Here is a 22,556-nt window from a genome sequence, read left to right on the forward strand (position 1 = left end):
ACCAAGCTTGCACCCCCTGAAATGGTTTATAGACTCCCCAAACTCCCACACTCCTCGCAGCCACACTAGCTGGCCGTGCCACTCATCCTGACATCTCACACGGTGCATTTCCAAAGCCTATTTACAGTTTAATTCTGCTAAGTGCTCTGGGGTCCCCTGGGGACCCTGGCAGGGCTGGGAAACCTCCCTGAAGAAATTCCTCCCCTCAGAAAGAAACTGGCATTTTTCCCACCCTAGCATGAAAGTTCCCACAGGGCCTAAAAGACACACCACTCAAAACAGTGTTCCAAACGGGGGTACACCCCATTCTTTTAAAGCACTCTAAGGAACTTCGAGGTCTCAAGTATCATTGGCAAGAAAGAGGCATGAGCTGATTTCCCATGCTAACCTTGGGCTTCTCCCCCGAGGGCCAGCCCCTTGACCAGGCCATGGTGGAAAAGAGACAGCTCAGAGATCAAAAGGCAGCTTCTAGGAAGGCCTCTCCATCCATCCCTGTGCTGGGCCTTTGGTGACTGAACTTGAATCTGGGCTGCATTCTGAACCTCACTCCAGACAGGAAGTACAGCCCTCTTCCCCCTAACCCTAACCTAACAGGTCAGGCATCTCTGGTCTCGGAGTTGGCACACGGTTAAATGGCAAAGACCAGAGAACAACAACGCTGTCTCCCGCTTCACTTGCATCAAACCAGACCCCAGGTAGCATCCTCATCACTCAAGGGTCCCCTCGTGTCTAGGGCACGCTGGGCTTCCTGGTGGCCTGAGAAGCCCCCGTGTTTGGTAGAGAACAAGGACATCTCTGTAGCATGTGCCACAGACACCTACAAACACAGCCCAACACAAAATTGTAAACATACTTAAAACACCATGAGATTCCTTTTTTTGGTAGCTTATCTATGCAGTTCTTGAGGGTGAACTTTAGAGACGAAAAGGTCACATATGTCAAAAGGTTGTGGACACTTGGTGTAAAGGGATACAAATTTCAAGTAGGGGAGTTGTGTGAATCCCTGACCACTCCTCAGACAAGGACTAACTTTGTGAGCCCAGGAAGCTGAACCAAGGATAAGACAAGTTAACCCAAATGGGCACCAGTTCATGTTAGCTCAACATCCGAACTTCAAAATGCCAGTCGGCTGCCTAGAAGCTACCTGGCATAGTCAACTTCATCTTTTACATCAATTTTAATGCTACAAACTTACAACGACAATAACAAAAAGTGCTGCCCCACTGAGCCCCTGAGGAACCCAGGCTCTCTGAGGGTAGGTGGAAGGCCTCTCAGACCCCTTCACCCCTGGGTGCACCTCTCCAGACAACATGGCCTTGGTTTAGCCCTTCTCCATCCCCAGAAAGGCAAGGGAGAAAAACAGACTCCTATCCCCATCTGACCACAGGGACCCTGGATGGTCAGCCTATGGGAAAAACAAGTGAGACCCAGAGCTCTTCCGAGATCCCCACTCCAGGAGAGGTGGCGGGCACCTCAGGGACGAGTACCCCGCCCCTGCCCCGTCATCCCCTCAGCACTCCAGTGGGGAAAGGTACAAACCTGTCCCCAAGTTCCAGTCAACTGACTCTGGAACTGAAGTGAGGGCTTGGGACAGTGGGTGTTTAAGGAATCTCCCCCTCTAACAACCACGACCAAGAAACAAAATAATCCTCCCAGGGAAGCATGGGTAGACCCCCGGGATGTTTCTTGTTTCTTCTCAAACTTCTCTCTGCCTCCACCTTCCAGGTCTCTGACCCGGACAGAAGCTCTGAGGAAGGGCATCAGGGAGCCATGACACCTACCTCCTGCTTTTCCCAGGAGCTCTTCTGAGCTAGTTCCTGAAGGCCCACATTTACATTCTAAGGCTCAAGGAAGATGAGAGATTCGACAGGGAGCGGGCTCCCTTGCCTACCTCCCCCAGGATAGCTACTGGAACCTTCTCTAGGGTGGAGATGGAAGAGCCCAAGCCAATGCCTGGGCTGGGCCTGGCACCTTCTAAAATTACAAAGCCTAAGTGTAATCAATATTCAAGCAAACTGGATAGTCTCCTCAAGGCCCAGGCACCACTATAGGGGCGGGGGGCGGGGGCAAGGAGGTGGCCCAGACCCCTGGAAGCCCAGATGTGCCCTTAGGCAACGGGCATGGGTGGGCCTGTCTGAGGAAAAACTAGAACAAACCTCCCTGCTAAAACTCAGGGTGGACAAACACATACAACTCAACTTGAAATAAATACAAAGGCATTAAGTGCTTCTTGAAAAAGCCAGGGCCCTACTGCCCCTCAGAAGGAGGCAGTGGACCCTTTCCCTGAACGTGGCCACCTGCAACTGCAGTCCTTCATGAGGGGGTCGGAGGTCAGAAGAGGAAGAGCAGGGCTTAGCCCGATACACTCCTCAGCCACATCCTCCACATCTCCCTAGCTGGCCTCCACTCAAAGGAAGGCTGGAATGGAGCCGCTCGCACACGGAGGGTGACACCTGGTGTCTAGTGTCCCCACCCCCCAAATCTGAGCAGAGAGCCTGTCAATCTGTCTGTGAGGAGGTAGAGACAGATGCAGGACGCTTCAATTAATCAGCAGGTCCCCAAGGTCATAGGAGTCGAAGAGGTCACTGATGCCCTCCCCCTCATCCATGCCCCACAGGTACTCCTCCTGGTCCAAGGGCGGGGAGAAGCTGATCAGAGGGGAGCTGGCCGCCAGGATTGGGGACAGGAACTGGTCCTCAGTCTGTTGCAGAAGTGGGTGGGACAGCTCCAGCATGTTGTCAGTGGCTTCCAAGGGGACAAGGGATGGTGCTGGCGGCGGTGGTGGCGGTGGCGGTACCAGCTGTGACATCAGTACTGGTTTTGGAGACAAACAGACAAGGGTCATGTCTAGCCTTGAGCACACAGGGCATTCTCTCTGGATGGCTGGCCCCTCCTCCATCTCTTCCACTTAATGGTCTGGGGACATGCCATCTCTCCAGGCATCAGTCACAGAAACCTCACTCTCTTCTCCCCTCCACTGGGCGCTGGGACCTGCTCCTAAAAAACCTACTCCCGGGCTTCTGTATCCAGTCCACTCTGCCACCCTATGGGACTGCTACTGAAGCCATTTTCTGGTTCCTACACTTCCAGCTTCCCTGACTCTCCTTACATTGTCACACAGGTGACACCCTGATAATGCCTATCTTTAAAAGGCATTCCCCTGGGGCGACCTCTGTGAGTACTCGTGTTCATATGCACACCCACACACAAATAAGCAACAGAAGATGAAGTAAACCTTTTTTTAGAGCATTAAACCTCCCACCCGCAAGGGGGCGCCCTTTCGACAAATGGTCCCTGGAGAGTGGGCTGTCCATGGGCAGAGGAATGAAGTTGGACCCTTATACCATTTCTCAAAATTGGCTCAAAGGGGACTAAAGGCCAAATGCAAGATCTCCAGCTATTAAATTCTCACAGGAAAGCCTCGAGCAAATTTTCATGCCAAGGATGGTGGCTTATACCTCTCGTCTGGCCCTTGGCAGGCAGAGGCAGAAGCATCATACGTTGGAGACTACAGAACAAGATCCTGAAGCAACACAAGGGCTGGGAAGATAGCTTAATGGTTAAGATTGCCTGCACTGTGAGTAGGAGGACCTGAGTTCGAATCTCCAGTGCCCACATAAAAGTCGGAGTGGCTGTGAGTGCCTATGACCCTAGAATTAGAAGAGACATGGGTGGATCCCGAGAGCTCACAGGCCAGCCAGCCAAATAATAGCAATTTCAGACCCAGTGACTCCAACTAAAATCAACAACTCAGAGGGTGACAGAGGGGGACACCTGATGTCCTGCTCAGGCCTCTGCACAGGCACGAATGTGTATGTGTAGTTATACGCGCGTGCATGTGCGCACACACACACACACACACACACACACACACACACACAAAATAAAAATAAGCAATCTTTAAAAACAACCAAAAACCCCTACTTCAAGCATATCTGAGTGACTGTGCATGGAAGTGTGAGTGATGGAAGTGTGAGTGAGTGTACATTTAAGTGTGTGTACATTTAAGTGTGTGTGTGTGTGTGTGTGTATGCTCATGGAAGTGTATGTGTGTGCATGAGTGTGAGTGAAAGTGTATGTGTGTGAGTGAAAGTGTGTGTGAGAGTGTGCACGAAAATGTATGTGTGTGAATGTAAGTGTATGTGTGAGTGTGCACGGAAGTGTATGTATGTGTGTGTATGTGTGATGCAAGTGTATGTGTGAGTGCAAGTGTATGTATAAGTGTGTGTGGAAGTGTATGTGTGTGAGTGTGCATGGCAGTGTGTGAGTGTGGAAATGTATATGTGTGAGTGCATACGGAAGTGTGTGTGAGTGTGCATGGAAGTGTATTGTGTGAGTGTATGTGTACGCGTGTGAGTGTGCACCTTCATGACACTTCCCCTTTCAGTGTAAGTGTGTGAGTACACACCTTCAGAACGATTTCCTTTTCCTCCCTTCAGTGAGACGGTAGCAAGCAAACTGGCTCTGCCCTTGCCCACCCCAGGGCCTCCAGGTTTTCCTGCCAGTCTCCACCACTGGGGTCAGAACCCAGGGCCTCAGTGGCCGGGCCAATGTTCTACCCCTGAGCTCAGCTGCAGCCTCTGGGCCTCAGGTCTTCATTAGAAAGCTGACCCGAAGCTTTCGCCACTGTCTCCACACAAGGTCTCTGAGGACAGCTCGTATGCAGGAAGTTCTAACTCTGGAGGGCCATGTTCATGCTGACGGCTGATGGAGAGGGTGGGGCACGGGAGGCACAGGTCTGGGTTAAAAGATACTGACGAGGGAGGTGCCCAAAGGGACAGATGGCTGGCACCCAGAAGCCCTGGTCCCTGAACAACAACACAGGAGAGATCCCGGAAGAGTTAAGAGCATGGGTTCTTGTCCCAGATCTTCCACTACCTTGCTGTGAGACCTTAAGGAAGCCACTTCCTGTCTCTTATAGAGACATATCATATCATATAGAACAAGATCAAGGTCAGTTAGCTTCTGTAAAGGGCTGGACAGCATTTCCTATTTTGTGGGACATGTGCAGCTTATGTCCACGCCCTCTATCCAAGCCTTTTTTTTAAGGTGTACTAACTACAGTCTGTGCGTACAAGCATTTTTTAAACCTTTTCTTTTTTTTTCTTTTTTTCCGGTGCTGGGGACCGAACCCAGGGCCTTGCACTTGTTAGGCAAGCGCTTTACCACTGAGCTAAATCCCCAACCCCGCGTACAAGCATTTTGCCTGCATGTGTATATGGTGTCATACGTATGCAGTCCCAGCATAAGTCAGAAGTGTCAGATACCCCCCAGAACTGGAGTTATAATCACCATGTGAATGCCAGGAACTGAACTCATGTCCTCTGCAAAAACAGCAAATGTTGGGGGCTGAAGGGATGGCTCAGAGGTTAAGAGCACTGACTGCTCTTCCAAAGGTCCTGAGTTCAATTCCCAGCAACTACATGGTGGCTCACAACCATCTGTAATGGAATCCAATGCCATCTTCTGATGTGTCTGAAGACAGCTATAGTGTACTCACATACATAAAATCGATAAATAAATCTTAAAAAAAAAAAAAAAAAAAAAGAGTACTGACTATTCTCCTTAAGGGACCCAGGTTCGGGGCTGGAGAGATGGCTCAGAGGTTAAGAACACTGACTGCTCTTCCAGAGGTCCTGAGTTCAAATCCCAGCAACCACATGGTGGCTCATAACCATCTGTAATGGGATCTGAAGCCCTCTTCTGGTGTGTCTAAAGACAGATCAATCACTCATACATATAAATAAATAAACGTTCCGAACACTTGAGTCATCTCTAAAAACTAAAGGCAGGGTGGTGTAGCTCAGTGATAGAGGGCTTGCCAGGCATGTGCAAAATCCTGGGTTCAGTTCCCAGCACAACCACTAAATAAAAAGGAAAACGAAGTTCAAACCATTATTAGCTTACTGGCCTGAGACGGAGGTCAACCTATGTCCTGTTACACCAGGTCTTTACTACCAGACCAATTCTAGTTTTCCTTTCTTTAGACAGACACTATGGGACAAGGCGCTTGCAGCAAACCTGAGTTCAATCCCAGGACCCACATGGTGGAAAGAGAAAAACCAGTTCCTTAAAGTTCTACATGTAAGCAGCACGTGTACCAACTGCCCCCGCCCAATAAAAATTGTAACAAAAATTAAAGAACCACTAGGGTTCTACTTTTTAAAAAAAAAAAAAGTTCTTTTTTAGAAAAACAAATGTATAATGCCGGCCTCCACAGTCTGGAAGAACCCGCTCATGTGACCTGGGGCAGAATCTCGTGGAAGGCAAGGCCATGCTGCAGAGGTGGCTTCTGGCTCCATTGAGTCATTAACTGTACCACCCACCTCCCAGCCAGGTGCGGCCCTCCAGCCAGGAGCCCTTCCCGGTTTATCCTGTGCTTGAGGACACAGCACTAGGCCCCTGTAGAGCAAAGGTCAAGGCACCGCCAGGCTGCCTCCCAGCTGTCTGTCCTTGGCTAGGCTGTGTTTTCGCTCCACCTCGGTTATCGAATGCTAAACCAGGAGTGATGAGACCTCCTTCAAGGTGTGGTACGGGAAGGGACAGCCCAATATGGAGTCATAGTAAAAAAACAAAACAAAACGAAACAAAAAAAAAAACAAAAAACAAAAAAACCCAGCTACTGTCACCAGAGAAAGTTCTGGGCCTTCCTCTGGAAATCCAGTTAACCAGGCATGGTGGTAACCTTTAGTAACCCCATCGCAGGGTAGGAGAAGACAGAGGACCTTGGCGATGACTTGGGTTAGAGACCTGGGGCCAGCGAGATGGCTTTGCAGGTAAAGGTGCTTGCTGCTGAGTCTGCCGATCTGGGTTCAATCCCTAGGACCCACAGGAGAGAAGGAAAAGAACCAACCCCCGAAAGTTGTCCTCTGACATCCACATGGGTCATGGCAAACTTGGGTCCACATATACACACATCCACTCATACAAAAAAAATGCAAAATAAATAAATAATCTGTAAAACCGCAATAAAGACTCAGGCTAGGGTCGTGACCCAGTCAGTAGGGTTCCTCCAGATCGTGTGCAAAACCCTGGGTTTGCTTCCTGGCAGCACGTACACTAAGCGTAATAGTGCACACCTGTAGTTCTAACACTCGGGGCTTAGGGGCAAGAGGATGAGGATTTATCCTCAGACACAGAAAGTTTGAGGCTAGCCTGAGCTACATGAGACCCTATGTCAAAACAAAACAAAAAAACTTCACCAGGAAGAGTCTTCAATCTCAAAACTCAAGACGGAGACGATCTCTAAGAGTTTAAAGCCACCCTAATCTTCAGGTAATGACCAAGGAGATGAAGGTAACTGTGTTTCTAGTCCTCTGGGGGCGGGGAGCGGGGCATATTTAAGAGCATTAAATGTAAGCGCAAGGCCCTGGGTTTGGTCCCCAGCTCCGAAAAAAAAAAGAAAGAAAAAAAAAAAAAAAAAAAAAGAGCATTAAATGGAAAATGTTCAGTAGCAAAAGCGTGTGATCTAAGGTGAAACTCCACAGCTCCAGAACCGCGGCTATCTAAAACAAATTTTAGCCCTGCAGTGGTGGTGCAGGGCTTTAAGCCCAGCACCCAGGAGGCAGAGGCAGTGGATCTCCAGGTCCCAGGCCAGCCTGGTCTACTACAGAGTGAGTTCTAGGACAGCCAGGGCTGCACAGAGAAACCCTGTCTCAAAAAAAAAAAAGAAATTATATTTATGTTATGTGTATGAATATGTTGCCTGTATGTGTGCGCGCATCACGTGGGGGGGGTGCATCTGTGCATGTGTGTGTGTGCATGTGAGTGTGTGTGAATGATGTGCGTGTGTGTTTTTTGGGAAGCACCTCAGGAGCTGTAATTATGGACGGCTCTAAGGCACCATATGGCTGTTGGGAACCGAACCTGGGTCCTCCTGTGCTCTTAGCTGCTGAGCCATTCAGCCTTGGCTCCTAACCGTATAGAAGAACATCAAAATGTACATAGCGACTTTGGATTGGGTTCATTTTGGTGCATGATTTTTTTTTATTTACAAAGTCTTTATGATTAACTCTTAACTAAAAATATCTTTAAAAAACCCACAGGCTGAGGCTGTGGCTCGGTGTCCGCTTACCTAGGATGCGGAATGCCCGGGTTCAATTCCCACCCCCCACACATGCCACCACTTACTGCGGCTTACGGATTGCCACGTGCTTGGCTGCGAGCCACCCTCATAGCAGTTATGGCAGAAATAACAGTTATTGCCAGGCCCAGGCCGGACATTCGGTTTACATTAGTTCGCTAATCCCTTTAATAATCGGAGAGTTAAATATTAACTACTCTTGCCCAACTTTCAGATAAAGGCAATGCAAGCAGAAACTGTCAGAGGGCACACAGCTGAGGGAATGAGCGGCTGAGCCACCCCAGAACAACACCAGTTCCCCTGGTGAGGCGATGACAGAGATGACAGGGACTTTGCAAAGCAGGACGCTCAGTGACCACACCTGAGGACACTGGGCTCCTCTGCCTGGAGCATGCTGGGTAACCGCCGACAATTGCAGACCCGGAAGAAGTAGAGCCACGCCCACCTCCCTTCCGGGGGAAGACCTACCTGAAGACTCTATGGTCTCTGCCAGCCCAGAGTCGGTGCTGCAGCCGGGCTGAGCGCAGTCAGGGACGGGGCTGAGGGTAGAGGTGGAGGGTAGGGCCTCCTTGGTAGGACTGTCTGCCTCCTGCCCCTCCTCCGGGCACAGGTAGACTTCAATGGGGCCTTGGGTACTCTTTAGGTAAATCTGCAGGTTCTCCTGGAGGAGGAAAAGAAACCATCTTACAATGCTAGACATAGACTCACAGGTCAGCGGGTTTGAACGGACAAAGGTAACGCTACTCATTCTCGCAAGCTCAGCACAAGCCTGACACGGCCCTGCCCTGCTAGAAGGACATCACCATTCCACTGTCTGGCCTGCAAGTCTCCTTGTAGGGAGGACACCGTGATTTCCCTTGGGGAAATCAGCGTTCCCTTCCTAGGTCCTGCCATTAAGATTGTGGAAATCACCTTTGAACTCCAGTGGCCCCACTTGTGATGCAGCCAGGAGAGTCAGGGTGATGTGGCTGCCTCAGGGTGTCACGCGGCTGAAGTTAACCCAAGCAGCATTAAGTACAGGACTCTGGCTGGACAGGAGAACAGAAGGTCCCTTCCTACCAGGGTGACTGGGCTGTTGTCACACACACTTTCTACCACAGGGAGGAAACCCTCTTGAGAATAGCACAGAGAGAATCGGGCAGGGGTTAACAGGGCCCCCGGGCATGATCTGAATCCTTGAATTAAACTTTGTCTCGGATCTTCAGATCCTGAGCTCCTCTCCAGTTTCCCCTCGCCCACAGGTTTAAAGTAGCTGGACTGGATTTCTCCACCCCTGTCGATTTCCACTGTGTTTCTACTTAAGACACAGTGAATACACACACACACACACAGAGGTGTATACACATATGTACACACACACTTGAGTGCCACACACACGGACACACACAGACACAAGTTCAGGTCTCTATACATCACTTTGCCTGGCAGAAACCCTTGTAAGTTCTGACACTTGGTTTACCTGTCACCCCCAGGGACACTTACTCTGCCTTTTAGCACATTGCCTGGGTCTTCTCCAACCCGCCAGGTCCTGAGCTGAGGGGTGGGGCTTACCTTTGCAATAGTGGTTCCTTCAAACACATCATTTCTAGATGTGCCACACCCTATAAGCAGTTGCCCAGCACACCCTTCTGTAAAGCTTAGACCACAACAGGCTGATGTCTAGCTCCCTGGTGGAAGGTTTGCCTAGCAGGTGTAAGGCCTTGGGCTCCAGCTCCCGCACGGCCTAAAGGGATGCTGGACGCCCTTCTAATCCCAGTATTCCGGAAGCAGAGGCAAGAGGACCAGAATTTCAAGGCCATCTTCTGTTACATAGTGAATTTGCGAGGAACGTTGTCAAAGATGGACCAGAGAACTGAGATTTAGTGTGATTTTTTTTTTTTAAAGGAGGATCTAGTCTGGGGCTGATGAGGAAGGAAATGACTCAGGACTCGGCCTCAAGTCGAAAGCTGAGGACAGGCAGCAGCCCAGCAGGCAGGGAGAGGAGCAGTGTATGCAAAGGTTCTGCACCGAGGATGCTAAGCCCCAGACAGGCTGACGTGGTCAGGAACAGAGCCATGAAGGCGGCTTCGGAGAGGAATCCGGGGAGGCCTCTGGGCCCAGAGCACCTCGGGCTTTACAGGAGTATGAAAGATTTCGGTTTGGGGCTGGAGGGATGGCTCAGTGGTTAAGGGTACCCACTGCTCTCCCAGGGGACCCGGAGTCGACTCCCAGAGTGCCCACAGGGCCATTAACAGGAGCCTGAAACTCCAGCTGCGAGGAGACCTGACGCCCTCTCCTGATCCCAGCATGTACATAGCACACAGACAACACATACAGGCAAAACACCCAAACATATACATAAAAAAATCTAAATAAGGGGCTGGGGATTTAGCCCAGTGGTAGAGCGCTTACCTAGGAAGCGCAAGGCCCTGGGTTCGGTCCCCAGCTCCGAAAAAAAGAACCACCAAAAAAAAAAAAAAATCTAAATACGTCTCCAAAAATTAATAAAAAAATAAATAAAAAAGAATTTTGGTCTTGGGATAGAGAGCCCTCAACAGAAAGGTTCCTGCAGTTGAGACTAATATAACATGTGAACAAGAAAACTGACCCCTGGGGTTGGGGATTTAGCTCAGTGGTAGAGTGCTTGCCTAGGAAGCGCAAGGCCCTGGGTTCGATCCCCAGCTCCGGAAAAAAAAAGAACCAAAAAAAAAAAAAAAAGAAAAGAAAACTGACCCCTGCTAGTTGTCTATGATGTCCACGCACATGCTGTCTGTCTGTCTCTCTCTCTCACACACACACACAGTGACTAGATAAATATAATTTAAAAAAATGTTTTTTTTAAATTTGGTCTTGTGCCAGGAATGGTGGGATTTTTTTTAGCACCAGCATTTAAGAGGCAGAGGCAAGAAGACCATGAATTTGGGGTCAGGCTGGGCTACACAGTGTGTTGAAAGCCAGAGTGGCCCACACAAAGAGGCCCTGTCTCAAAAAAGCCAAGGGTCAGGTGCAGCTCAGTCGTAGAGAATGTGCTGGCACTCTCGAGGCGCTGGGTTCCACCCTCGCTCGACACTGAAGGCTTCCGTCCTCACCTTCAGTGAGTGAGGAGCCTTTCCACCCCTAACTGCAAAGAAAATCCCTGAAAACCAGAGATGCCCTCAGGCCAGAACTCAGTCTCCACTTCTAGTTTCAGACACTTCTGCCCCAGAATCCAGAATGGACCCGTGGAGCTTGGGACTAGCAGGGCCAGACAGACTCTGCAGAGCCACCCAGGCCTTCCCACCCTGCTCTCCACCCTGCTCACCTCCGCCCTGTCCGGCACTTCCAATCTTGTCTGTGGCGGGGCCTTGACCGCAATCACTGTCTGCTCCTTGAAGTTGCCCACAGCACGGATATCCTGGTAGGTCACATAGGCCAGTGTAGGGGCAGAAGAGTTAAGAAAAGCAACCTAGTCAAAACGTACGTCCCAGCCCGACAGGGCTTTTCTCTTCCCTCCCAAGCCTCTGAGTATCACATCCTCGCTCAGAAAAACTGCAAATGACCATAGAGTGAAGTTCTTTGAATAGCACAAAGCAGCCTTCCATCCCTGGAAAGCAAACACTGCATAGCCAGGGTTAGTGTGGCTGCTTACAATCACAAGGAACTGGGATTGGCTTAGATGTCCATCAACAGATGAATGGATGCTGAGAAGACGGAATGGACTCAACGAAATGCTATCAGCAAAAAGGAAAACGAAAAGGAAACACACAGGAAAATGTTACATGAAGCAAGGTAACCCAGGCTTAGGAAAACAAACACTGGCCAGGCTGTGATGGTGGCACAGGCCTTTAATCTCAGCACTTGGGAGACTGAAGCAAGTGGATCTCTGAGTTTGAGACCAGCCTGGTCTAGAAAGGGAGTTCTAGGACAGCCAGGGCTACACAGAGAAACCTTGTCTCAAAAAATAAAACAAGGAGTTGAGGTTTAGCTCAGTGGTAGAGCGCTTGCCTAGCAAGCGCAAGGCCCTGGGTTCAGTCTCCAGCTCCGAAAAAAAGAAAAAAAAAGTAATAAAAATAAAATAAACCAACCCTCTTCCAAAAAAGGAAGAGAGACACTGTTCTCTCTTATGTGTGGCTCCTAACTGCTAATTTTTATGTGTGTATTATATGGGTGGGGGAGGGCAGTGGTCAGAGAAGGTGGGAGGGGTAACAGAACCCAAGTAATATGGAAACCAAAAGTGGAATTCTAGGTGTACTGGCTGGTTTTCTGGTTTTGACACAAGCTGGAGTTATCACTGAAAAAGGAGCCTCCCTTGAAGAAATGCTTCTATGAGATCCAGCTGTAAGGCATTTTCTCAATTAGTGATCCAGGGTGGGAGGACCCACTGTGGGTGATGCCATCCCTGGGCTGGTGGTCTTGGGTTCTATAAGAGAGCAAGCTGAGCAAGCCAGGGGAAGCAAGCCAGTGAGTAACATCCCTCCATGGCCTCTGCACCAGCTCCTGCTTCCTGACCTGCTTGAGTTCCAGTCTTGACTTCCTTTGGTGATGAACAGCGATATGGAAGTGTAAGCTGAATAAATTGTTCCTCCCCAACTTGCTTCTTGGTCATGATATTTTGTGCAGGAATAGAAACCCTGACTAAGACACTAGGGGTAGGCTACAAGAAGAGTAAAAATGCTCTCTGAGGACTGGCCAGGAGCTAACAGCTTGCCTGAGAGGCAGCTGCCTGGGAGACGTTAGAGGTTGGACTCGGGCTAAAGCAAACTCTCTGGGCCAGTGAGGCACTGCACGGAGTAAAGACACTTGCTTCCAAGCCAATTTGATCTTTGGGACCTCTGTGGTAAAAGGAGAGATCCAACTCCCACTCCTCTGACCTCCGTACATGTGCCATAGCACAATGCACCCCTCCACACACAAATAAATACATGTAATTAAAAAAACAAAAGCATAACTAAAAACTAAATTAAGGGTACTCTAGACTGGATCCCAACAACACCCATTGTAGGTCTTTACATATACAGTGGGTACTGAGTATAGATATGATCAATCTCCTCGGCAGGATCTCACAAAAGAAAACCCCCAAAACAACCCCCCCCCAACTTCCCTAAGCTCAGGAGGGAGATACAGATGTGACGGTCCCCTAGAGGGAGCTAGTCCCGGTAGGGAGGTAAGAAATCAACAGAGTGTATATTTCCGCAGCCAGCCGCAGCCCTGCTCCCTCCCCCTCCCCCCTCCCCGCAGAAAGGATATTTCTTGTTGGCATTATCTTCCGTCAGGTGCTTGAAGCTCAGCGTGCAGCTCTGAATGAGCTGGTCCAAGGTCTGCTCCGCATTCATCAGCTCCTCCAGTTCCTGCCCCAGCTGCTGCTCCTTGGCCGGTCGGGTGGGGTCTTCAAATATTCCCCTGCCTCTGGGAACAGAGCAACCCCCAACGTCATGGTTCCCCACCTCAGGGCTGCCCTGAACAACTGCATAGGGAAGCGGGCGTAACTCCAAGCCAGGGCTAGTCACCAGCGGGGCCCCCTCCCCTGTTATGCAAATCAGTGGAGGGATGCCCAGCTCCCTGGGAACCGTCATGGACTAGCACTTGAAGCTTGGGGGTAGGTTAGAGATCGGAAGCCTGAACCTCAGGGTCCAGTTCCTAGGCCCCAGCCTCCATCAGATGGGAAGTTGTTGACTTTAGCCTTGGCTCTGTTCCTGAGTTTCCTTAAGGGTTCATGCCAGGGTGCTTTCAATCAAGCCTGGAACTGTGGGGAGGAATCTGATCCACCTGACCAATTCCCAAAGGCCTTGCTAAGTCAAGAGGGGGAATCCCGGGTCCCCTAGCACAAGGAGCTAGGATCCTCTCTGGCCTTTACAACCTCTAGATCTCCTCCGCTCTGCCCCGTCCCTTGGCTCGCTCTCGCTACCACTCCAGCATTTAACACCTGCTCCACCCCACTCAAACACACAGGCTATGCCACTTTTGCTACCTACTACCACCGCCACCACCACCCCGTATATGGGCGAATTTTCTGTTGCTGGGGAGGGTACCCTAAAACTCACACCTATTGGCTACTGTTCCCGGCCTCGCCCCCAAAGCATGCACCCATTGGATGGTGCCATGTCCGGGCTCAGGCACTCACACCCACTGGATGTTGTTTTTGGACTTCTTGCGGATGAGCTGGATGCCCTCCAGCACGTTGGTGATGTCATATATGCGCCGCTTCTGCACATCCAGCACCTCAGCTGCCCAGTTCAGGTCCAGGACTCCATCCTCCGACTCGCTCAGGAGGTAAATGAACTTCTTGGTCAGCAGCCCCAGCGACGTGTCATAGCGTGTCTTCTCCCCAGGAGACTTAGGGGCTGAGGAGGAAAAGGCCCCATTCACACACTGCTCTGGGGGAGCCAGCCTGGGTTCTCTCCACGAGTTCAGATCCATCCAGAAACACCTTATCCCATCCCATCGAGAGCTGTCTAGCGCGCAGAGCACCGGGGCAGGGGGTTCTCCACTGCCACAAAGACCAGCAAAGACCAGCAACCTGTAGCCTCCGGGAAGGAGACTTGCTCCAGGTCCCTCCGCTAGGGTGCGCTATCGAGATCGGAAGCCAAGGGTCGCAACTCCCAGTTCAGAGTACCTTTTCACCATAGCTCAGAGCAGACAGAAACCGCTCCAGCAACTGCCCACTGTTGGGAGCATCACTGTTCTGGGCACTTCCTTAAGGGAATACCCTAAAGGGCTCTACAGAGGCACAGACTGGTAAAATCATTTGTTCGTTTCACTTAGTAGATGACAAAGTAGGATTCAAATCCAGGCAGGCTCCAGGCTTCTTCCTAAACCATTATCCTCTCCAACAATTATACCAGGAATTAGGAGTTATGGTTGGGAGGTAACGACAAGCCTGGATTTGAGAGCAGTTTTTATAGATCCACACTTGCCTTTTTCTTTCCATGTGTAGCCCGATAATTATCTGAGGGGAATCATGTAACATCAAATGGGGGCCAGGTCCGTGGAAAAGGTCCCTTTCTCAACAAGGCTGCTGTTGCAACACCACTTCTCAGCTGAAGTGAATTAAACCACAAGGGGACTTTTGCAATCCAATGACTTTAAGTCTCATAGAAGTCGGTGTCCAAACCAGTCACCGGAAGTAAGTTTTAGTCTCAGGTTCCTCAAGAAGAGGACTTGAGAATCCCTTAACCCACAGAGGCCAAGCATTTGACACACATACTGCTTACTCCAGTTCTGCGTTCGTGGCAGACATTAATAATTGATCAGTGTGTTATGCTCTGTTGTCCTAGTGAGCTTTGGATCCTTCAGTCTTGGTTCCAGGTCACCTCCAATCAACTGATTGGAGAGTAAACTTTCTCATTATCCAGATCCAGCTATGCCTCAATCACAAGAGATAAGGAGCCCTTACCTGCACCCCTAATTCCTGACAGGAATCTATGCATCTACCCAATCTTATGCCCTCGTTAGGTCTCTGGGTAAATCCATATATTTCCTAGACGTCCTGGCTTAAACTCCCAGGTTAACCAGAATATTGACTGAAAAATCTGAGACGTGGGAATCCCCTCCACCTTAGCTTGAAGAAGACGCTAGCCCTGTGGTTCTCAACCTTCCAAATGCTGCCGGCCTTTAACCTAGTTCCTCCTGTGGTGGTGACCCACAAACATAAAGTTATTTTTGCTAGTACTTCATAACTATAATCTCGCTACTGTTATGAATCATAATGTAAATGTCTGAGTTTTCTGGTGGTCTTAGGTGAGCCCCGTGACAGAGGCATTCGGCACCCAAGGGGTCTCGACCCACAGGCTGAGAACCATTGCTCTAGACAGACAGGCTGTAAACAAAAAAACCAAGCTCCCAAATAAACACTAGTCATGGTGGTTAGCTCTGGCGGCAGGTGCCTAGAGTACAGGAAGCCATTCGAGGTGTTTGTCCTGACTCCTAGCTATCTGAGCCTGACCAAGCCCTAAGATACCTCATCAGTAATTGGGACATAATCCTACCTACCGAACAGAATCAAGTGTGAGAATACACAGGGAACCTTGGAAAAGGAAACTTGTCTGATAGGGTAGGGACTCCTGCCTCGTGCCACCCCACCGTAGGTGCCCATTGGAAGCTCTTACTTTTCGGGCTTGGCAAACCATCCACTCGGATGCACTTCCCCTTGGGAGTCCGGAATTCAGGGACCGTAGGCCTCCCAAGGCCCTCCAGGTCTAGCTTCCTTTTGGCCTTTGACAGACAGGGAGAGAGGGGAAGAGGAAGAGTTAGAGAATCAGGCCTTCCTTCCTCAGCCTTTTTTATGAACTGCAGCAAGGTCAAGAAGGACATCAACAGCCATCTCCTGTGTGCTTGCCTTGGTGCGGCGTGGCCGGCTGAACTTGGTGAGGAGAGTTCAGAGTTCAATGGCCACTGAAGTGAGTGCCATATTTTCTGAGGGGCAAATAAAATTTCCACCTCTGTGGGCCAGACCCTGGTGGCCCTACCATATGCAAAACACACAGACATATAGACACACACACACACACACACACACACACACACACACACACACACACGGAGGAGGAAGAAGTGGGCAGGACCCAAACCACATCAGGCTGGGTCCTGTCCCTTTCAGAAGCAGCTGGTTCAAACAGACCTGGTGCCCATCACAGCCCCACAGCTGGCCCTTATCAGGGTGGGACCAGCATCCGCCCAGGCCCAGGGGACTTCCTGGCTCAGTGCCACACCCCAGGGAGGTGCCCACACTGGGAAACAGCGCAAACACTCCCCCTCCCCGTTTGGGCTCCAGCTCGAGGATCCAGGGCCCCCTGAATGGGCTGCTTGTCATTCTTTCTTTACCGAGACACAATGAGTCCTTCCCCAGTGTCTTAAGGACAAGCAGCTGAGGCCCTGCTGCCCCCTCCCCGTTCCCGCCAAGCTTGGGAAACACCTGCTGGGGAAACCAAACCACAGCCCATCTGCTCTGCCCAGACACCACCCACCACTACCACCACCACAGGGCCACAAGGAGGCTTCTAGTTGCATTACCGGGAAAGAGCCTCTCTGATGGTTAGGGCTGGGCAGAGGTGGGGCAGAGACACTGGGGCACTGGGACACTGGGCAAAGGGCCAGCCGGAATCTCCAGCAAGTCTGAAGTCTCACTGCGTGACCTGGGGACATGTGCCACCGTAGCTGAGGGCCTCAGTTTCCTGCTCAATTAAATGGGCAGAACTCCACAACCCGGAGGGCTGTTCTCAGTAGGAGATACACAGTAGGGGCTCAGGAAATGCAATCTATTCCCCAAACACAATCCCAGCATCTTCCTGGACACACCCTCTGGGGCCATTAAGCCCGTTTCCTTCCTTGGCTGTCCCCGAGATACCTCCACCCGCTTGAGAGATCTGCTTAAACACTTGGTGGTGAGGTCACGCTCGGCAGGGCTGAGCCTTCTAACTGCTGCTCAGCACAGCTGGCCTGACAGGTGTCAGCTCCTCTCCCTGACTCCTGCCCCCTCCAGGAAGTCTCCCCGGACTGGCACAAGAATTCCACTCACTGCTTCCAGAAGCCTGACTGTCTAATGTCTCTCCTCCACGCGGCTGCTGTACCAAGGCTCACACAGAATCCAAACACTTCCCTACTCATCCCTCTGAGTCTCCTGAGTATTCCTCACCTACCTCTCAACTGACCAAGTCCTAGACTCAAGGGAGGCTAGCCCCATCCTGTCACCCGAGAAAGCCCACCCCACCACACACCAGGCACCCGCTGAGACCTGCTAAATAACCCAAGCCAAGCTCCAGCACTCAGCTCTAATTAAGCCTCCGGCAGTACCCAGTGTGTGTGTGGCTGTTGCAATCGAGGCCAGGTGGGCTCGATGGACTACATCTTGATTAAAATGGTTCATTTGCGCTCCCTCCCACCATACAAGAACAAGTTGACAAGAGGATTGGTTAAGCCTAGTTCCAGCTCAGCCTATATTCCCGATCCCCCATCAGAATCTCACTAGCCGCCTGCAAGACAGAGGGCGGGGAACAGCCAGTCACATTCTCTCACAGTCCTGAAGTCTGTCAGCACCAGCACTCTGTCTGGACAGACAAGCGGATACAGAGAGGTTAAGTGACACAGACAAAAAAGCAGAGCCAAGGTGTGGAGCCCCGTGCCAGGCTACGAGAGCCATCCGTTCACTGCTAGAATGTGGGCCAAGGTCTCGTTTGTGCCACCTGCTCCCAGTACCTCACACGTTCACACGCTGCCTCCTCCTCTCTCATCCTCCCTCACTAGGTGCACACTCTTGGCAACCCCAGGGTCCCTACGTAGCAATGTGTCCCCCACCTAAGGACACCAGCCTAACACCTTTGGGTACTGCCCAGGAAGAAGTCAGCATGTGGCTAGGTTGAGCTGGCAAAGGCCAGGTGGCACCAAGAGAGGCTCAGCACGGGCCTCAGGGTCAGGCAGGGTCAAAGCTAGACCTCTCTCTCTCCTTAGCTAGGTGAGCTGGGAGGTCAGATAACCTTGACCCACTTACGCAGTTGGGCCAGTCTGCTCGTGCTAAGGAGTCAGTAAGTCGATGCAGCAGGCTGGCGCAGCAGCTGCAGCCACTCAGGCGAGGGTATCCCCGTGAGTGAAGTTCAAGAGAAAAACGTCGAAGGGACAACAGGGGCGAGGGAGAGCAAAGGTCTGTGAGCACACCCAGAGGCCAGCGCGGCTCTAATCTGGACCCCCTGAAGCAGCTCCTGGTTGGGATTTAATCTACTTGCCAAACCCTTATGTGTGGAACACACCCCTTGCCCAGGAGCCCCAGAGGATCAGAGGAGCTGGCAGGAAAACACAGGGAGCACGGAGATCAGAGAAGGGAAATGAAGTGCCCAAGGTCACACGGGCAGGGACTGGAGTGAAAACAAATTGGGGGACCACTTTGCCGTTAGCGCCAAGGGACAGCCTGGGACATGTCACCCTATCCTTGAGCTGATACATCATCTCTTGGCCTGGTAGGGGTGGAATTAAAAAAAAAAAAAATTGTCTTACAGTCTGAGGCATTGGAGAGGCTGAGGCAGAATCTGTTTTTCTTTTTGGAGCTGGGGATGGAACCCAGGGCCTTTCGCTTGCTAGGCAAGCGCTCTACTACTGAGCTAAATCCCCAACCCCCAATCTGTTTGTTTTGAGACATGGCCTCATTATGCAGGACCAGGCTGGCCTCAAACTCACAGATCCACATGCCTCGGCCTCCAGAGTACTGGGATTAAAGACCCACACCACCACACTCAGCCGGATCTGGAACACTCAACAGTCTTCCTGCCTCAGTTTCCCCACTGTTAGGACTTCAGGAGTGTGTGTATGCCCAGCTTAGCTGATCAGTTGAGCCTAGGCGTTCAGGACCAGCCTGGCAACAATGAGACCCTGTCTCAACAACGACAGCCGGGGGTGGGGGGGGGGTGTGTGTGTGTGTGTTGGTGTTGGGGATTTAGCTCAGTGGTAGAGCGCTTGCCTAGGAAGCGCAAGGCCCTGGGTTCGGTCCTCAGCTCCGAAAAAAAAAAAAAAAGAAAAAAAAAAAAAAAAAAAAAAACAACGACAGCCAGGTGTGCGGCATACGCCTTTAATGCCAGCACTCAGGAGGTAGGAGCGGGAGCATCTCTGAGTTCGAGAGTTCGAGACCAGCCTGGCATACATAGTAGGTTCCAGGACAGCCATGTGAACAACACCACAAACCAATTAAGAGGCAAAGAGAAACAGAACAGCCCCCACTGTCCTCACAGATGCCAGCTACAGGACCGAGAGAAAATGCCATGATCCTAGCCCAGAGGTAAGACTCAACAGGGAAAGTTGTGGGATCTTTGCTGGCGGATAGCAGGACCAGTGGGCAGGAAGCAAGGAGACCTACATCCTGGCTGCCGTCTCAATAGTTATCATCCCTTCAGAGGCCAGCTCCCCAACAAATCTTGCTCACCCCACATTTTGCAGCCACAAAGCAGAAGGGCCACACCCAGGGTTGGGTTTGGAGGAGCTCCAGGTCACACCCTTGTCAAATGAGTAAGCAGGGGGTTAGGCCTGCCCACGGGGCACTGGGGCCCCAGCATCTGGGGAAGGACCAGAGATGGCCTCTGGGTCTGGGCAGGCTTTTAGGGAGTCTGATGCAAGGATGACACCCCCACTTCTTGCCTTGTGAGTTGGGCAAGTGACTTCACCTCGGCTTGGTTTCCTCACCTCTAAAGAGCCTCATCCCTTAACCAAGATAACTGGTGCAGAGTGCCAAGCAGTGTCTGGCTAAGATCCTGAGCCCGCCCTGGGAGAGTAGAACAGACAGATGCAGGGCTGGTGAGGAAGTTCAAAACCCCAGCTGTCACTGACACTCTACATCCAAAAGCAGTTGGTCAAAAGAGAGATTAGCCCTCCAGAGTCCCCTTTCCCTGGCGGGGGCACCTAGCTCCTAAAATGAGCTCAGGGGTAAAGCGTGGCTGTATGGAGAGAGCTGACTTGTGGGTCATTTCGCTGGATGACCTCTGACCCTTTAGCTTTCCACTTCTACAACATGAAGCTTCTTCCTGTTCAGTTCACATCATAAGCTAACACAAATGCATTCGGCTGGGAAATGCTAAAGACCAGGCAAAGCAATAGAACAGTTATCCTCAGTTTCCTGCAAAATGGGTGTGACAACTGTGCCACTTCCTGAGCTCCCAGGAAAGGGTTCATGGGAGGTAAAAATAAAGCTTGACTCCAAAGGCAGAAAATGAGGCTTGGCCTGTAGCCAGAGTTGATCTATGTAGCTAAGAGCACTGAGCCACAGGTCGGGCAAAATGCCCTGGGGACACAGGGTGGTCTTATCTCTGTCCCCAGACTTACCATACCCTATAAATACCATCTCCCCTCCTTGGTACCTGTTTCCAAACCTGGAGCTGGAAGCAACAGAGGAGACAAACCGAGGAAGGTATATTTTCTAGAAGATGGAACGAGGGCTGTCAAGATAGCTCAGTGGGTAGAGGAGCTTGCCACCAAGTTGGACCATTTACGTTTGATCCCCAGGACCCACTCAGAAAAAGAAAACCAACTCTGAAAAGTTGTCCCCTGACCTCCAAACACAATGTAACACAAACAGCCCCACCTCCCCCACAAAAAAGTAATTTTAAAACCTTTTTCTTAAAAGAGGAAACAGAGGCCCTGACTTATCCAAATAGACACGATGATGACCAGAGCTGAAACCAGCCATGCCAACCCTCACTCCAACTCCCTCAGGCGCTTTCCCACTCCATTTCCACGCACCCCGTGCTCCAGCCCAAGGCCAACACACCAGGCCCTCCCTGACATCACACCTGCAGCACTACGGAGGACACAGTCCACCTGAACAGGAAACCCAAGAGACTGAGTACATTTGCATCTGCTACTGGCTATCTCAGAGGATGACCAGGATATGGGGAGGGCCTGAGGACAACACTTGAAAAGGAGCTGGCTAGACAACTTTGTCCATACCAGGCTGGACCAGAGACCTGGGAGACCTATCCGGACTTAAAGTCACCAGGAAATCCCACAGGCCAAGCCCCTGGCCTGAAATAGCAGGTGTTGGTTCTGGCGTAAACAATGAAAGAATGAATGAACTGTAGCAGTGTAGATGCCTTGTGGGCTTCCTGAAGGTCACGCAGACGCTACGGGCACTGGGCTGGGTCTCCAGGCTCCCTGTCCAGTGCTCATTGCGCTCCCGCAACGGCAGGCGAGATTACTTCACGGAGTCAGAAAACCAAGGGGTTCTCTCTGTTGCCAGTCCCGCTTCCCCACCCCAACCAGCTGTAATCAAGCTGTACAGAATCCCAAGCACCCTCTCTCCTTTTTCCCCACCCAGACACGTATACGGGAAGTATAGGGGGTCCCCAGCATTACCGGCAGGCGGCCTGCGGGTACACATCGCACAATTTGGCCCTCGGGTCCGTGGGGAGTGGCGTCGAGGCAGGTGCCCAGCGCCGCAGAGGAAGGCACCGTCTGCGTGTAAAGCGAAGTGTAGTAGGTAGTGGCGGTGGTGGCCGGGCAGAGCTGGGGACTGCTCAGACCCGAAGGCCACAGCTCGGTGGGGTTCAACGTCGGCAAGCTCTTTGTGGGTTGCGCCGTGGCCGGAGCCAGGGTCCGCGGCGCGCGCAGCATGGCGAGTGCGGCGCCCCCTACCCACTCGGGTCTGGCGCGCGCGCGCGGGGCACCTGCGGGCTTTGCAGCCGGCTGCACCGCGGACGCCGGGAGCAGCCGCCAATGGACGCCCGCCGGGCAAGGCCGGACCCTCCCCTCCTGGCCCGCCGCCCAGCACAGTCGAGCTCGGAGATCGCCACTCGGAGATCGCTTGGCGCGGGTGGCACTGCCAGGGGCTGGCCCGGGCCGCGCTGGGCCGGGCCCGGAATGTCTGGGCGCCCGTAGTCGCCCCGGTGCGTGAAAGCGTCCCGGGATGCCCACGGACTCCGCCGACACGAGTGTATTCTGACCCTCGAGGGGTGTCCTGTGCGCCCCGCTGAGCTCTCCGTTCACCCTCTAATTCCCGTCCCTTGCTTGGACTCCTTTTTCTTTTCTTACTATCTTCTTTTTTTTT

General features: G+C 51.7%; 1 protein-coding gene across 1 annotated transcript; it reads right to left on the reverse strand.

Moving 5' to 3' along the window:
* Positions 1-2,472: 2,472 nt before the first annotated feature.
* On the reverse strand, positions 2,473-22,328 carry E2f2 (E2F transcription factor 2). Its single transcript, XM_032896130.1, has 8 exons — positions 21,866-22,328; positions 16,147-16,252; positions 14,163-14,382; positions 13,289-13,447; positions 11,364-11,478; positions 8,552-8,744; positions 7,093-7,100; positions 2,473-2,800 (listed from the first exon to the last, which is right to left on the reverse strand). Exons 1-8 carry the CDS (start codon positions 22,121-22,123, stop codon positions 2,540-2,542), a joined length of 1,320 nt encoding a protein of 439 aa, XP_032752021.1. The 5' UTR covers positions 22,124-22,328; the 3' UTR covers positions 2,473-2,539.
* Between the last annotated feature and the right edge of the window lie 228 nt (positions 22,329-22,556).

Source organism: Rattus rattus, chromosome 1 (assembly GCF_011064425.1).
Source record: "Rattus rattus isolate New Zealand chromosome 1, Rrattus_CSIRO_v1, whole genome shotgun sequence".
In the NCBI taxonomy this organism is placed as follows: domain Eukaryota; kingdom Metazoa; phylum Chordata; class Mammalia; order Rodentia; family Muridae; genus Rattus; species Rattus rattus.

What these genes read in the sequence shown, in the direction of transcription:
- E2f2 (XM_032896130.1), bottom strand. Translation starts at nt 22,123, where the DNA reads ATGCTGCGCGCGCCGCGGACCCTGGCTCCGGCCACGGCGCAACCCACA. An exon ending in TGGTTTGCCAAGCCCGAAAA is followed by an intron (nt 14,383 to 16,146) that starts GTAAGAGCTTCC and finishes TTTCCTCCTCAG; the next exon opens with CCCCTAAGTCTCCTGGGGAG. An exon ending in GAAGATAATGCCAACAAGAA is followed by an intron (nt 11,479 to 13,288) that starts ATATCCTTTCTG and finishes TTCTGCCCCTAC; the next exon opens with ACTGGCCTATGTGACCTACC.